The sequence below is a fragment of the Zea mays genome, chromosome 10 (assembly GCF_902167145.1).
Source record: "Zea mays cultivar B73 chromosome 10, Zm-B73-REFERENCE-NAM-5.0, whole genome shotgun sequence".
Classification (NCBI taxonomy): Eukaryota; Viridiplantae; Streptophyta; class Magnoliopsida; order Poales; family Poaceae; genus Zea; species Zea mays.
In genome coordinates this window covers 122,660,304-122,674,746 of record NC_050105.1, presented here as the reverse complement: position 1 = coordinate 122,674,746, position 14,443 = coordinate 122,660,304, and the positions used below count along the sequence as shown (strand labels likewise).

General features: G+C 44.4%; 1 protein-coding gene across 1 annotated transcript; it reads left to right on the top strand.

Annotated features, from left to right (window-relative positions):
* The first annotated feature begins 11,192 nt into the window (after nucleotides 1-11,192).
* Nucleotides 11,193-12,004, top strand: LOC103641694 (uncharacterized). Its single transcript, XM_035963474.1, has 2 exons — nucleotides 11,193-11,302; nucleotides 11,382-12,004. The coding sequence occupies exons 1-2, from the start codon at nucleotides 11,264-11,266 to the stop codon at nucleotides 11,700-11,702; spliced, it is 360 nt and encodes a 119-aa protein (XP_035819367.1). The 5' UTR covers nucleotides 11,193-11,263; the 3' UTR covers nucleotides 11,703-12,004.
* The last annotated feature ends 2,439 nt before the right edge of the window (nucleotides 12,005-14,443 follow it).

Here is a 14,443-nt window from a genome sequence, read left to right as displayed (position 1 = left end):
GATAAAGACTTTTGGAAAGCACTAAGTTTTTGAATTTGGTGGTGGTGGTGCGGTCCTTTTGCTTTGGGCTCATTTCTCCCCCTTTTTGGCATGAATCGCCAAAAACGGAATCATTAGATCCCTCGAAGTAATTTCTTCCCCTTTGGTCATAAGTAACGAGTTAAGATTATACCAAAGATGAAGTCCGGTCCTTTTGCTTTTGAGCTTTTACTCTTTCCCCCAAGGATGAAGTCCTTTTCTTTGATGCTCATTTCTCCCCAAGGAATAGAGAGTTGCTCGGAGTGATGGCGAAGCATGAGTTACGGAGTGGAAGCCTTTGTCTTCGCCGAAGACTCCAATTCCCTTTCAATATACCTATGACTTCGTTTGAAATAGACTTGAAAACACATTAGTCATAGCATATAAAAGAGATATGATCAAAGGTATTTAAATGAGCTATGTGTGCAAGCTTAGCAAAAGAAATTTCTAGAATCAAGAATATTGAGCTCATGCCTAAGTCTGGTAAAAGATTGTTCATCAAGTGGCTTGGTAAAGATATCGGCTAATTGATCTTTAGTATTAATGTAAGAAATCTCGATATCCCCCTTTTGTTGGTGATCCCTAAGAAAATGATACCGAATGGCTATGTGCTTAGTGCGGCTATGCTCGACGGGATTGTCGGCCATCTTAATTGCACTCTCATTATCACATAGCAAAGGGACTTTGGTTAATTTGTAACCGTAGTCCCGCAGGGTTTGCCTCATCCAAAGCAATTGCGCGCAACAATGTCCTGCGGCAATGTACTCGGCTTCGGCGGTGGAAAGAGCGACCGAATTTTGCTTCTTTGAAGCCCAAGACACCAAGGATCTTCCCAAGAACTGGCAAGTCCCTGATGTGCTCTTCCTATTAATTTTGCACCCCGCCCAATCGGCATCCGAATAACCAATTAAATCAAATGTGGATCCCCGAGGGTACCAAAGCCCAAACTTAGGAGTATAAGCCAAATATCTCAAGATTCGTTTTACGGCCGTAAGGTGTGATTCCTTAGGGTCGGATTGGAATCTTGCACACATGCAAACGGAAAGCATAATGTCCGGTCGAGATGCACATAAATAAAGCAATGAACCAATCATTGACCGGTATACCTTTTGATCCACGGACTTACCTCCCGTGTCGAGGTCGAGATGCCCATTAGTTCCCATGGGTGTCTTGATGGGTTTGGCATCCTTCATCCCAAACTTGGTTAGAATGTCTTGAGTGTACTTTGTTTGGCAAATGAAGGTGCCCTCTTGGAGTTGCTTGACTTGGAATCCTAGAAAATACTTCAACTCCCCCATCATCGACATCTCGAATTTCTGTGTCATGATCCTACTAAACTCTTCACATGTAGACTCGTTAGTAGACCCAAATATAATATCATCAACATAAATTTGGCATACAAACAAGTCATTTTCAAGAGTTTTAGTAAAGAGTGTAGGATCGGCCTTGCCAACTTTGAAGCCATTAGCAATAAGGAAATCTCTTAGGCATTCATACCATGCTCTTGGGGCTTGCTTGAGCCCATAAAGCGCCTTAGAGAGCCTATAGACATGGTTAGGGTACTCACTGTCTTCAAAGCCGGGAGGTTGCTCAACATAGACCTCTTCCTTGATTGGTCCGTTGAGGAAGGCACTTTTCACGTCCATTTGATAGAGCTTAAAGCCATGGTAAGTAGCATAGGCCAATAATATGCGAATTGACTCAAGCCTAGCTACGGGTGCATAGGTTTCACCAAAATCCAAACCTTCGACTTGTGAATACCCTTTGGCCACGAGTCGAGCTTTGTTCCTTGTCACCACACCATGCTCATCTTGCTTGTTGCGGAAGACCCATTTGGTTCCTACAACATTTTGGTTAGGACGTGGAACTAAATGCCATACCTCGTTCCTCGTGAAATTGTTGAGCTCCTCTTGCATTGCCACCACCCAATCCGAATCCTGGAGAGCTTCCTCTACCCTGTGTGGCTCAATAGAGGAAACAAAAGAGTAATGTTCACAAAAGTGAGCAACCCGAGATCGAGTAGTTACCCCCTTATGAATGTCGCCGAGGATGGTGTCGACGGGGTGATCTCGTTGGATTGCTTGGTGGACTCTTGGGTGTGGCGGTCTTGGTTCTTCCTCATCCTCCTTTTCTTGATCATTTGTATCTCCCCCTTGATCATTGCTATCATCTTGAGGTGGCTCGTCTTCTTGATTTTGCTCTTCATCATTTTGAGCCTCATCCTCATTTTGAGTTGGTGGAGATGCTTGCATGGAGGAGGATGGTTGATCTTGTGTACTTGGAGGCTCTTCGGATTCCTTAGGACACACATCCCCGATGGACATGTTCCTTAGCGCGATGCATGGAGCCTGTTCTTCACCTATCTCATCAAGATCAACTTGCTCTACTTGAGAGCCGTTAGTTTCATCAAACACAACGTCACAAGAGACTTCAACTAGTCCAGTGGACTTGTTAAAGACCCTATATGCCCTTGTATTTGAGTCATAACCAAGTAAAAAGCCTTCTACAGTTTTAGGAGCAAATTTAGATTTTCTACCTCTTTTAATAAGAATGAAGCATTTGCTACCAAAAACTCTAAAATATGAAATGTTGGGCTTTTTACCGGTTAGGAGTTCATATGATGTCTTCTTGAGGATTCTGTGAAGATATAACCGGTTGATGGCGTAGCAGGCGGTGTTGACCGCTTCGGCCCAAAACCGGTCCGGTGTCTTGTACTCATCAAGCATGGTTCTTGCCATGTCCAATAGAGTTCGATTCTTCCTCTCTACTACACCATTTTGTTGGGGCGTGTAGGGAGAGGAGAACTCATGCTTGATGCCCTCCTCCTCAAGGAAGCCTTCAATTTGAGAGTTCTTGAACTCCGTCCCGTTGTCGCTTCTTATTTTCTTGATCCTTAAGCCGAACTCATTTTGAGCTCGTCTCAAGAATCCTTTTAAGGTCTCTTGGGTTTGAGATTTTTCCTGTAAAAAGAATACCCAAGTGAAGCGAGAATAATCATCCACAATAACTAGACAGTACTTACTCCCGCCGATGCTTATGTAAGCGATCGGGCCGAATAGATCCATGTGTAGGAGCTCCAGTGGCCTGTCAGTCGTCATTATGTTCTTGTGTGGGTGATGGACTCCAACTTGCTTCCCTGCCTGGCATGCGCTACAAATTCTGTCTTTCTCAAAATGAACATTTGTTAATCCTAAAATGTGCTCTCCCTTCAGAAGCTTATGAAGATTCTTCATCCCAACATGGGCTAGTCGACGATGCCAGAGCCAACCCATGTTAGTCTTAGCAATTAAGCAAGTGTCGAGTTCAGCTCTATCAAAATCTACCAAGTATAGCTGACCCTCTAACACTCCCTTAAATGCTATTGAATCATTACTTCTTCTAAAGACAGTGACACCAACATCAGTGAATAGACAGTTGTAGCCCATTTGACATAATTGAGAAACGGAAAGCAAGTTGTAATCTAAGGAATCTACAAGAAAAACATTGGAAATGGAATGGTCAGGAGATACAGCAATTTTACCAAGACCTTTGACCAAACCTTGATTTCCATCCCCGAATGTGATAGCTCGTTGGGGATCTTGGTTTTTCTCATATGAGGAGAACATTCTTTTCTCCCCGGTCATGTGGTTTGTGCACCCGCTGTCGAGTATCCAACTTGTGCCCCCGGATGCATAAACCTACAAAACAAATTTAGTTCTTGACTTTAGGTACCCAAACTGTTTTGGGTCCTTTGGCATTAGATACAAGAACTTTGGGTACCCAAACACAAGTCTTGGAATCCTTGTGTTTGCCCCCAACAAATTTGGCAACTACTTTGCCGGATTTGCTAGTAAGCACATAAGATGCATCAAAAGTTTTAAATGAAATGGCATGATCATTTGATGCATTAGGAATTTTCTTCTTAGGCAACTTGGCACGGGTTGGTTGCCTAGGACTAGATGTCTCACCCTTATACATGAAAGCATGGTTAGGGCCAGAGTGAGACTTCCTAGAATGAATCTTCCTAATTTTGCTCTCAGGATAGCCTGCAGGGTATAAAATGTAACCCTCGTTATCCTGAGGCATGGGAGCTTTGCCCTTAACAAAGTTAGACAAGTTCTTAGGAGGGGCATTAAGTTTGACATTGTCTCCCCTTTGGAAGCCAATGCCATCCTTGATGCCAGGGCGTCTCCCATTATAAAGCATGCTACGAGCAAATTTAAATTTCTCATTTTCTAAGTTGTGCTCGGCAATTTTAGCATCTAGTTTAGCTATATGATCATTTTGTTTTTTAATTAAGGCTAGGTGATCATGGATAGCATCAATATTAATATCTCTACATCTAGTGCAAATAGAAACATGCTCAACATTAGATGTAGAGGTTTTGCAAGATTTAAGTTCTACAACCTTAGCATGCAACATTTCATTCTTAGTTCTAAGGTCGGAAATAGTAGCATTGCAAACATCAAAATTTTTAGCCTTAGCAATTAAATTTTCATTCTCTAATCTAAGGCTAGCAAGAGATGCATTCAATTCATCAATCTTAGCAAGCAAGTCAACGTTATCATTTCTAAGATTGGGAATTGAAACATTACAAACATGTGAATCAACCTTAGCATTTAAAATAGCATTTTCACTTCTAAGGTTGGCAACAGTGTCATGGCACATGCTTAGCTCACTAGATAATTTGTTACATTTTTCTACTTCTAGAGCATAAGCATTTTTAACCTTAACATGTTTCTTATTCTCCTTGATTAGGAAGTCCTCTTGGGAGTCCAAGAGATCATCCTTTTCATGGATGGCACTAATTAGTTCATTTAATTTTTCTTTTTGTTCCACGTTAAGGTTAGCAAAAAGAATGCGCAAGTTTTCCTCCTCATTTTTGTCATCATCCTCATCACTAGATGTTTCATATTTAGTGGAGGACCTTGATTTTACCTTCTTTTTGCCGTCCTTGGCCATGAGACACTTGTGGCCGACGTTGGGGAAGAGAAGGCCCTTGGTGACGGCGATGTTGGCGGCGTCCTCGTCGTCGGAGGAGTCGCTTGAGCTTTCGTCGGAGTCCCACTCCCGACAAACATGGGCATCGCCGCCCTTCTTCTTGTAGTATTTCTTCTTCTCCTTTCTTCTTCCCTTCTTGTCGTCGCCCCTGTCACTGTCACTAGACATAGGACATTTTGCAATGAAGTGACCGGGCTTACCACACTTGTAGCAAACCTTCTTGGAACGAGGTTTGTAGTCCTTCCCCTTCCGTTGCTTGAGGATTTGCCTAAAGCTTTTGATGATTAGGGCCATCTCCTCATTGTCGAGCTTGGAGGCGTCAATTGGTTGTCTACTTGGTGTAGACTCCTCCTTCTTCTCCTCCGTTGCCTTAAAGGCCACTGGTTGCGCCTCGGAGGTGGAAGGCTCGTCAAGCTCGTTGATCTTCTTGGAGCCCTTAATCATGCATTCAAAACTCACAAAATTCCCGATAACTTCCTCGGGGGTCATTAGTGGATATCTAGGATTCCCACGAATTAATTGTACTTGAGTGGGGTTAAGGAAAATAAGAGCTCTTAGAATAACCTTAACCACTTCGTGGTCATCCCATTTTGTGCTCCCGAGGTTGCGCACTTGGTTCACCAAGGTCTTGAGCCGGTTGTACATGTCTTGTGGCTCCTCCCCTTGGCGAAGACGGAAGCGACCGAGCTCCCCCTCGATCGTTTCCCGCTTGGTGATCTTGGTGAGTTCATCACCCTCGTGCGCCGTCTTGAGTAGGTCCCAAATCTCCTTGGCGTTCTTCAATCCTTGTACTTTGTTGTATTCCTCCTTGCTTAGGGAGGCAAGGAGGATGGTTGCGGCTTGGGAGTTGAAGTGCTCGATTTGGGCCACTTCGTCCGTGTCGTAGTCCTCATCCCCTATTGATGGTACCTGTACACCATACTCAACAACATCCCATATTCTTTTGTGGAGAGAGGTTAGATGAAATCGCATCAAATTACTCCACATAGCATAATCTTCACCATTAAAAGTTGGTGGTTTGCCTAATGGGACGGAAAGTAAAGGTGTATGTTTAGGAATGCGAGGGTAGCGTAGGGGGATCTTACTATACTTCTTGCGCTCTTGGCGCTTAGAAGTGACGGAGGGCGCATCGGAGTCGGAGGTAGAAGTTGATGAAGTGTCGGTCTCGTAGTAGACCACCTTCCTCATCCTCTTGTGCTTATCGCCTTTCCGATGCGGCTTGTGGGAAGAAGATTTTTCCTTCTTCTCTTTGTGGTGAGAAGAAGATTTCTTCTCCTTCCCTTTGTTGGAGGAGCTCTTCTTCTTCTCCCTCCTTTTGGTGCGGGACTCTTCCGATGAAGTGCTCCCGTAGCTTGTAGTGGGCTTTTCGCCGGTCTCCATCTCCTTCTTGGCGTGATCTCCCGACATCACTTCGAGCGGTTAGGCTCTAATGAAGCACCGGGCTCTGATACCAATTGATAGTCGCCTAGAGGGGGGGGGGTGAATAGGGCGAAACTGAAATTTACAAAAATAATCACAACTACAAGCCGGGGTTAGCGTTAGTAATAATAAATGAGTCCGCAAGAGAGGGCGCAAAACAGATCGCAAGCAAATAAGGAGAGTGACACGTGGATTTGTTTTACCGAGGTTCGGTTCTTGCAAACCTACTCCCCGTTGAGGAGGCCACAAAGGCCGGGTCTCTTTCAACCCTTCCCTCTCTCAAACGGTCCCTCGGACCGAGTGAGCTTTCCTTCTTCTCAATCAACCGGGAACAAAACTTCCCCGCAAGGGCCACCACACAATCGGTGCCTCTTGCCTTGGTTACAATTGAGTGTTGATCACAAGAGCAAAAGAGAAAGAAAGAATGCGATCCAAGCGCAAGAGCTCAAAAGAACACGGCAAATCTCTCTCGCTAGTCACTAAAGGCTTGAGTAGAATTGGAGAGGATTTGATCTCTTTGTATGTGTCTAGAATTGAATGCCTAGCTCTTGTAAGTGGTTAGAAGTTGGAAAACTTGGTTGGCAATGAATGTGGGATGGTTGGGGTATTTATAGCCCCAACCACCAAAAGTGACCGTTGGCTGGAGGCGTCTGCTCGATGGCGCACCGGACAGTCCGGTGCACACCGGACAGTCCGGTGCCCCTGCCACGTCATCACTGCCGTTGGATTCTAGCCGTTGGAGCTTCTGACTTGTGGGCCCGCCTGGGTGTCCGGTGCACACCGGACATGTACTGTTTGATGTCCGGTGCACCGGCATGGGCGATTCTGACTTCTGCGCGCGCTGTGCGCGCATTTAATGCACCGCAGGGAGCCGTTGGCGCCGCAGGGAGCCGTTGCTCCGCTGGCACACCGGACAGTCCGGTGTACACCGGACAGTCCGGTGAATTATAGCGGAGCGGCTGCCGCGCGAACCCGAGGCTGGCGAGTTCAGGAGGCCGAGCTTCCTTGGAGCACCGGACATGTCCGGTGCACACCGGACAGTCCGGTGAATTATAGCGCGCCGCCTTCCGAGAATTCCCGAGGGCGAAGAGTTTGAGTCTGAGTCCCCTGGTGCACCGGACAGGTACTGTGCACTGTCCGGTGGCACACCGGACAATCCGGTGCGCCAGACCAGGGGTGCCCTCGGTTGCCCCTTTGCTCCTTTATTGAATCCAAAACTTGGTCTTTTTATTGGCTGAGTGTGAACCTTTTACACCTGTATAACTTATACACTAGAGCAAACTAGTCAGTCCAATATTTGTGTTGGGCAATTCAACCACCAAAATTATTTAGGAACTAGGTGTAAGCCTAATTCCCTTTCACTAACAACACAATTACATATCATAGACCGAAACGATCAACAATGCACAAACTTGATGCCTGATGTGAAGAAGAGATTTGCTTGGCAATTTCAAAGTAATATGTCACACTCGCATCTAAATATATGATGCCAAAACAAATACTTGTACAAATTACAATGGCATAACATTAGGTTGTATCCAACAAGAGTCTGTATATGGTCCTGAACGCTAAATGTAGCGTATCTCGGCTTCCTCTAGCCCTATAGTAGAATCTGGTAAAATTTAGGGGATGTTTGGTTTGTTGCCTAAGGCGCCACGGCCTAAGATTAGGCATGTCACACTGTCTTGGTCATGTGTTTGGTGTTTCCCTAAGGTTAGGCCGCCACAAATTCTTAGGCATGCGCCACACCACTCGCCACACCAAAAATTCGCCACAACTGCGGCGTCCAAATCGAGCGCCTCAACCCCACGCCAGACGCCGCCGCAAAAAATCTGCTCGTCGCTGCCACAGGTAACTGGCGATTCCTCTCATCTCTCCTCTGAGTTCGCGGCTCCTGTGAAGGCGAGGGAGGGTCACCTGGTAGGAGCTGCGCGGCGGCAGAGACGAGGCCATGGTGGGATTACTGGTGGGGATTAGGGGTCATAACTGCTAGGTTTTTCTTGTGCGCGGTGGGGGAGGTGGAGCTTTCTTGGTGCGTGGGGTGGGATGGAGTGAACTCGACGGCAAAGAATCCCGTGGCTTTGAAGCGCCGACGAACTTGCGCTTTGTTGGACGGGTGAAGGCCTCCCCCCACCGCGCTTCGTTGGGAACGAGTGCCTCAGGGAAATCGCGGAGCTCGTAATGGGAGCAGCCTTGAATTCGCATGGAACTGGAATTGTTCCGTTGGTCCGGATCCGCCGCTCCTGCGCATCGCATGGTCTGCGCATCGCATGCTCTTGCGCATGGTCCTGCCTGGGTGCGCAGGCCATGGTCCTGCGCATGGTCGCCGCTCCTGTGGTCGTCGTGCCTGGGTGGCATGGTCCTACGCATCGCCCCTGGGTGGCTGTCATGCCCCTGGGCGGCCAGGATGCCAGTGCCTGTACCAACTTCTTGGATGCTGATTTCAGGACCAAAATTGATGTATTGTGTTAGCTGTTTCAGGGCCAAGACTCATGTAATGTGTAGCTGTTTTCAGGACCAAAAACTCATGTAATGTGTTGTTGTTTTCAGGACCAAAAACTCCTATACTGTGTTGCTGTTTTGTGGACCAAAACTCATGTAATGTGTTGCTGTTTTTAGGACAAAAAACTCATGTGCTGTGTTGCTGTTTTGTGGACCAAAATTCATGTAATATGTTGCTGTTTTCGAGTACTATTTCAGATTTGCTTTTATTTCAATTGTTGCAGCTAGACAACATGATTTTTACCTTGCTGCAATAGATTTCTAGTTACAGTATAGCATATTTAGTAGGAGACCATCATTAATATTTTCATCATCTTTTTTAGGGACTTGTTGCAAGCTGAGGGCACTAGGAGACCCTTGTTTGCTACTGATCAAGGTACGTGAGCACAAGCAGTCAGATTGCATTTTTCTAGACTGGTTCAAACAATTCATAAATCCATTAGTCTGTCGAGTGTACATTTTAATTACCTTGCATTTTTTAGATGGGTTCAAAGAAGATGTATCTTGAGTATTGCAATAACTATAATCATTACCTACGAAGGAGAAGGGTGCTTGTTTTCACTACCATCCGCATTGTTTTATTGTGGTATAAGTTGCAACTAAATAGATTGAATAAGAAGCACACCAAATACGGTTCTTTGTCAAAGAGATTTGGAAAGGGAAAGGCGGCTGGACCGTTTGTACCATGGGACCGAAGCCAACTGCATTAGTGAGTTGCGTATGCGCAAATTTGTTTTTCACAGGTTATGTGGTCATTTAAGGACCCATGGGCTTTTAGTGGACTCTATCAATGTCTCAATTGAAGAACAGGTAGTCATGTTTATGAAATTTGTTGGCCATAGATGGACAAATAGATCTGTTGGTTTTGAATTCTTGCGATCTGGAGAGACAGTTAGTAGGTACTTTAACGCTGTTTTAGATGCTTTATGTGTCCTATCACGTGACCTCATTACCATGAGAACCACGGAGACACATCCAAAGATATCTAATAGCTCGGGAAGGTTTCATCCATACTTTGAGGTACATATATATAACTGGAGTCCATCCTTATATCAACCTTTAACATGTACTAATAAAATTATGTTTTTTCATTGTTGTTAGAAATGTATTGGAGCACTAGATGGCACACATATACCAGCATGGGTTCCTATTTATATGCAAGATAGGTTCAGGGGTAGAAAACACTACCCAACACAGAATGTATTAGCTGCGGTGGACTTTGGTCTTAGGTTTACGTATGTGTTGGCTGGATGGGAAGGATCAGCTCATGATTCCTTTGTGCTCCAAGACGCATTGTCATGCCCTTCGGGCTTAAAAATTCTTGAAGGTATTAGTAAAGTCATAAATATATATCATATTTTCTCTTTTAAATGCATAGCTAATTATAGTAAAATCCAATTGTAGGTCATTACTTTCTAGCTGATGCTGGTTATGCAGCAAGACCTGGTATACTACCCCCGTACCGTGGTGTTCGGTACCATCTTAAGGAGTTTCAGGGTACTAGACGACCAGAAAATCCAAAGGAACTGTTCAACCTACGTCACTCATCTCTTAGAACAACAATTGAACGGGCATTTGGCACACTTAAAAATAGATTTAAGATACTAACAAGTCAACCATTCTTCCCTTTGAAAACTCAAGTGAAGATAGTTTTGGCTTGTTGTGCATTACATAACTTTATAATAGATGATGGTCCTGATATTTATGTATATGATGATGAGACCTGGTTTCAAAGCCTTCCAAGAAGCAATCGCTCCCATGTTGACATGAATAGAGACAACCAACAATGGGCTAACATGCGTGATCGGTTAGCTCAATAGATGTGGGATGATTTGGAGCACAATTGATGTATTTGTGTGGTTGTTTTGTAGTGATGTATTTCAGACCTATTTTTTGTATTGTGTCGTTGTTTGTATTGTTGTTTTGGACCTTAAGCAGTTGTTTTGTATTGATTATTAAGACCTAAAGTGCCTATTTTGTAATTGATATTTCCGATCTTAAGTGGTTAGTTTATACTGCTACTATATTGTTGATGCCCACAGATGGGCAAAGGGAAGGATAAGGTTGACGGTGACACTGTACTCGTGAGAGGACCATTCTATGGGATGAGGATCAAACAAAGTTCATGCTTGGTTGGTACATGGACTTCATAAAGGATCAACATGCCGGTTTTAAGGTTAAAAAACAGCACCACTTTAAGTGTGCAGAATCATTGAATAGACAATTCAATATGGGGGTAACAACAACTCAAGTGGAGAGACATTTTAGGCATTACAAAGAAAATTGGAAGTTCATTGCAACAACCTTAAACAAGAGTGGTAACACTTTTGACACAACAAGGTCTATGGTAATCATATCAGAATCAGAGAAGGAAAAACTAAAGGTATTCTGTTTTTCAATTTTAATTTTATTTTCACAGCATGGTCCATGAATATTACTAACAAACATATAACCGGATGCAGGATAGAGCAAGGAGGCTCCTTTCAAAGCCCATCAAATTCTTCAATGAAATGCAGGAGCTATTCCTTGATAGTAGTGCTGATGGATCTCTTGCCATGGATGCTACTACTTGCCTAAATGAAAGTCAACCTGTCGATGATAATGATAATGATGATGACATATGCAATGATGTCTCCAACTATGGTCAACCTGAGGATGACCTAGGTGTGACTCTGACACTTTACCATCTCCTAAAATTCCATCTCAAGTTATCGATCAGAGCTCATCTAGCTCTGGAATCAAGCGTCCAAGAGGAGATGCCATACCAGTCAAAAGAGATGTGAGACCACGGAGCCGCATGGCAAAGATAGGAGATGAAATCAACACTACTTTGATGGATCTCCGGAACGAACTTAAACAACCACCACCTCCACCTGTTATACCTTCTTTGAACTCTGATGCCGAATTATGGCAAAGGCTTGAAAAAATGACATTGACTACTGATCAAAAACTGATAGTTGGGACAATTCTAGCATCAAAGGATCAAAAGGGCATGCGTGGTTTCTTATCCGCTTCAGCTGAAACAATATTTCAGTCATGGGTATTCAAGTTTTTGAGTGATTCAACACTACTGTGAAGTGATTAGGTGATTCACATATCATTAGTTTTATTGTTTCAACTTGTACTTAGCTGATATGTTTTGCACTTGTTTTAGGCTCAACCAAGTACTCTTTTGTGGATGGAAGGGTGGTGTTGTTGGCTGGCTGTTTTGCTGTGAATTCCTTAGGTGGTTGCCTGCTATTTTGCTCAGTGGCCAGGTGATGTTTATGGCAGCGGTGATGCCTGATTCTTTTGCACGTCTTCTAAGCTGATCAATAAGGCTTAAGGAGATGGATGGTGCTGCTCATAGCTGAATGTTTAGCACCATTATATATACATATTTGTGTGTGTATTGTAATAGCAACTACCTCAGACTGTTTCGAATCTATTTTAGACCTATTAATCAGTTGTAATGAACATGTTGTGGAGCTATTATGAAATGATTATTAGCTTATCATGCACATGTGATTATAGTGGTGTAAGATTCTTATATTCTTATATATGTGTTCATGTGATGCACCTGTTTAGTTTATGTGGCGTGAATGGAGTTTGGTGAACAACCAAATAGCTGCCACACATTGACATGTATGCCTAAGTTTAGGCGTGGCAACAATCCAAACAAGTGCCACACTTTTTAAAGTCAAGCCTAATCTTAGGCGAACACATGAACCAAACACAAGATAAGCTAAGGCAGATTAGGCAAGCCACAAATGTGGCAGCTAACTAAGCTTAGGCGTGGCATCCTAGGCATAGAACCAAACATGCCCTTAGTGCTCCTCCGCGGCACCTAAATGCGGCGGTTTTCGAACATCCGCTATACGGCAGCCGGTTCTCCCTCCCGCGCTTGAAGATTCCGCATTCTCTTCATCGCTTGTGTTGATCACGACGGCGCCTACCTCGCGTCGTGCTTTGTCGAAGGCGGCGGCGAAGCTGCGAACCAAGCAGCCGTTGTCGGATGGTTCCGGCGGCGGACTGCTCGAGGCGGGAGGAATCTAGTAGGAAGGGAAGGGAGGAGGCGTTGGTCGGCGTCGTCGCCACTGCGGCCCATCATGGGGAAGCCCCTGCAACAGAGGTTCGTCGAAACTCACGATTGCAAGATGACTTCGCCGCGCCCCGCCAGTGAACAAGTTTGGTGGAAAAAAACGAAGCATCGCGCGTTGTCGGCGTTATCGTCGTCTTCGATTTAGTCCTCCGATCTAGATGCAAGCCGAGCAAGATTAAATACTTGGTTTTCCTTTGGAGATGTCTAGTACTTCGTCTTTGTTTACACATTTTCTGAATAGGTTCATCCACCACTAGCGAATGAAGCACCACCGAAGAGAATCGATTTTGGGTTTGTTTCCTCCTATGGTGTGTAGATCTGCCTCTTTGGAATCAAATGAACACAAGGTTTCGAAAACAAACATGAATGCACGCGTGTGCAGGATATTGGTTAGCTTTATTTACTTTAAATTGCAGTTGCTTCATCTGTTGATGCATCGATAGAAAGTTGGTCATCCTAATGAAGATACGTCTTAAAAAAATACAAATTTTAATTAAAAATCATTTTTCAATTGCGTACGAATTTGATTTTGGAAATATCAAACTTCTAGAATTAAATAAATTCATTTTTGCGTTACACACATAAGTTCAAAATGTATTAATATGGAAAAAATGATTATTAAAAAATAAGTATATGAATTATGTTATCACTGTAGATATAGAGTACCGAATTTAGAGGACGTTGCTGGAGATGGTGAAGATATAGAGGACATAATTTTTTAGAGGATTCTGTAAAGGACATATAATATTTCTTTAAGGGATAGAATTTAAGGGACGCTGCTGGAGACAGCCTTATGCCTATCTCCCCAAAGGGACAGGTTTGAGTCTATGATGCTGATGGTGCCCTCTTCATGCTCTGATGTTCAATATAGAACAACACAATTATATATCATAAACTAAAATAATCACCAGTGCAAAAACCTAATGCTTGCTGCGAACAAGAGATTGACCTAACAATTTCAAAGTAATATGTGAAAGGGAATTAGGCTTACACCTAGTTCCTATATAATTTTGGTGGTTGAATTGTCCAACACAAATCTTTGGACTAACTTGTTTGCCCAAGTGTATAGTATATACAGGTGTAAAAGGTTCACACTTAGCCAACAAAGGAGCAAAGGGGCAACCGAAGGCACCCCTGGTCTGGCGCACCGGACTGTCCGGTGTGCCACCGGACAGTGAACAGTACCTGTCCGGTGCACCAGGGGACTCAGACTCCAACTCGCCACCTTCGGGAAATTCCAAGGCGACTCGGCTATAATTCACCGGACTGTCCGGTGTGCACCGGACATGTCCGGTGCTCCAAGGAAGCTCGGCCTCCTGAACTCGCCAGCCTCGGGTTCGCGCGGCAGCCGCTCCGCTATAATTCACCGGACTGTCCGGTGTGCACCGGACTGTCCGGTGTGCCATCGGAGCAACGTCTCTCTGCGGCGCCAACGGCTCCCTG

Bases quoted from the DNA above. Each gene is read 5' to 3' on its own strand.
- LOC103641694 (XM_035963474.1), top strand. From the start codon at position 11,264: ATGGTAATCATATCAGAATCAGAGAAGGAAAAACTAAAG. The intron at 11,303-11,381 runs GTATTCTGTTTT...AACCGGATGCAG, and splicing joins CAGAGAAGGAAAAACTAAAG to GATAGAGCAAGGAGGCTCCT.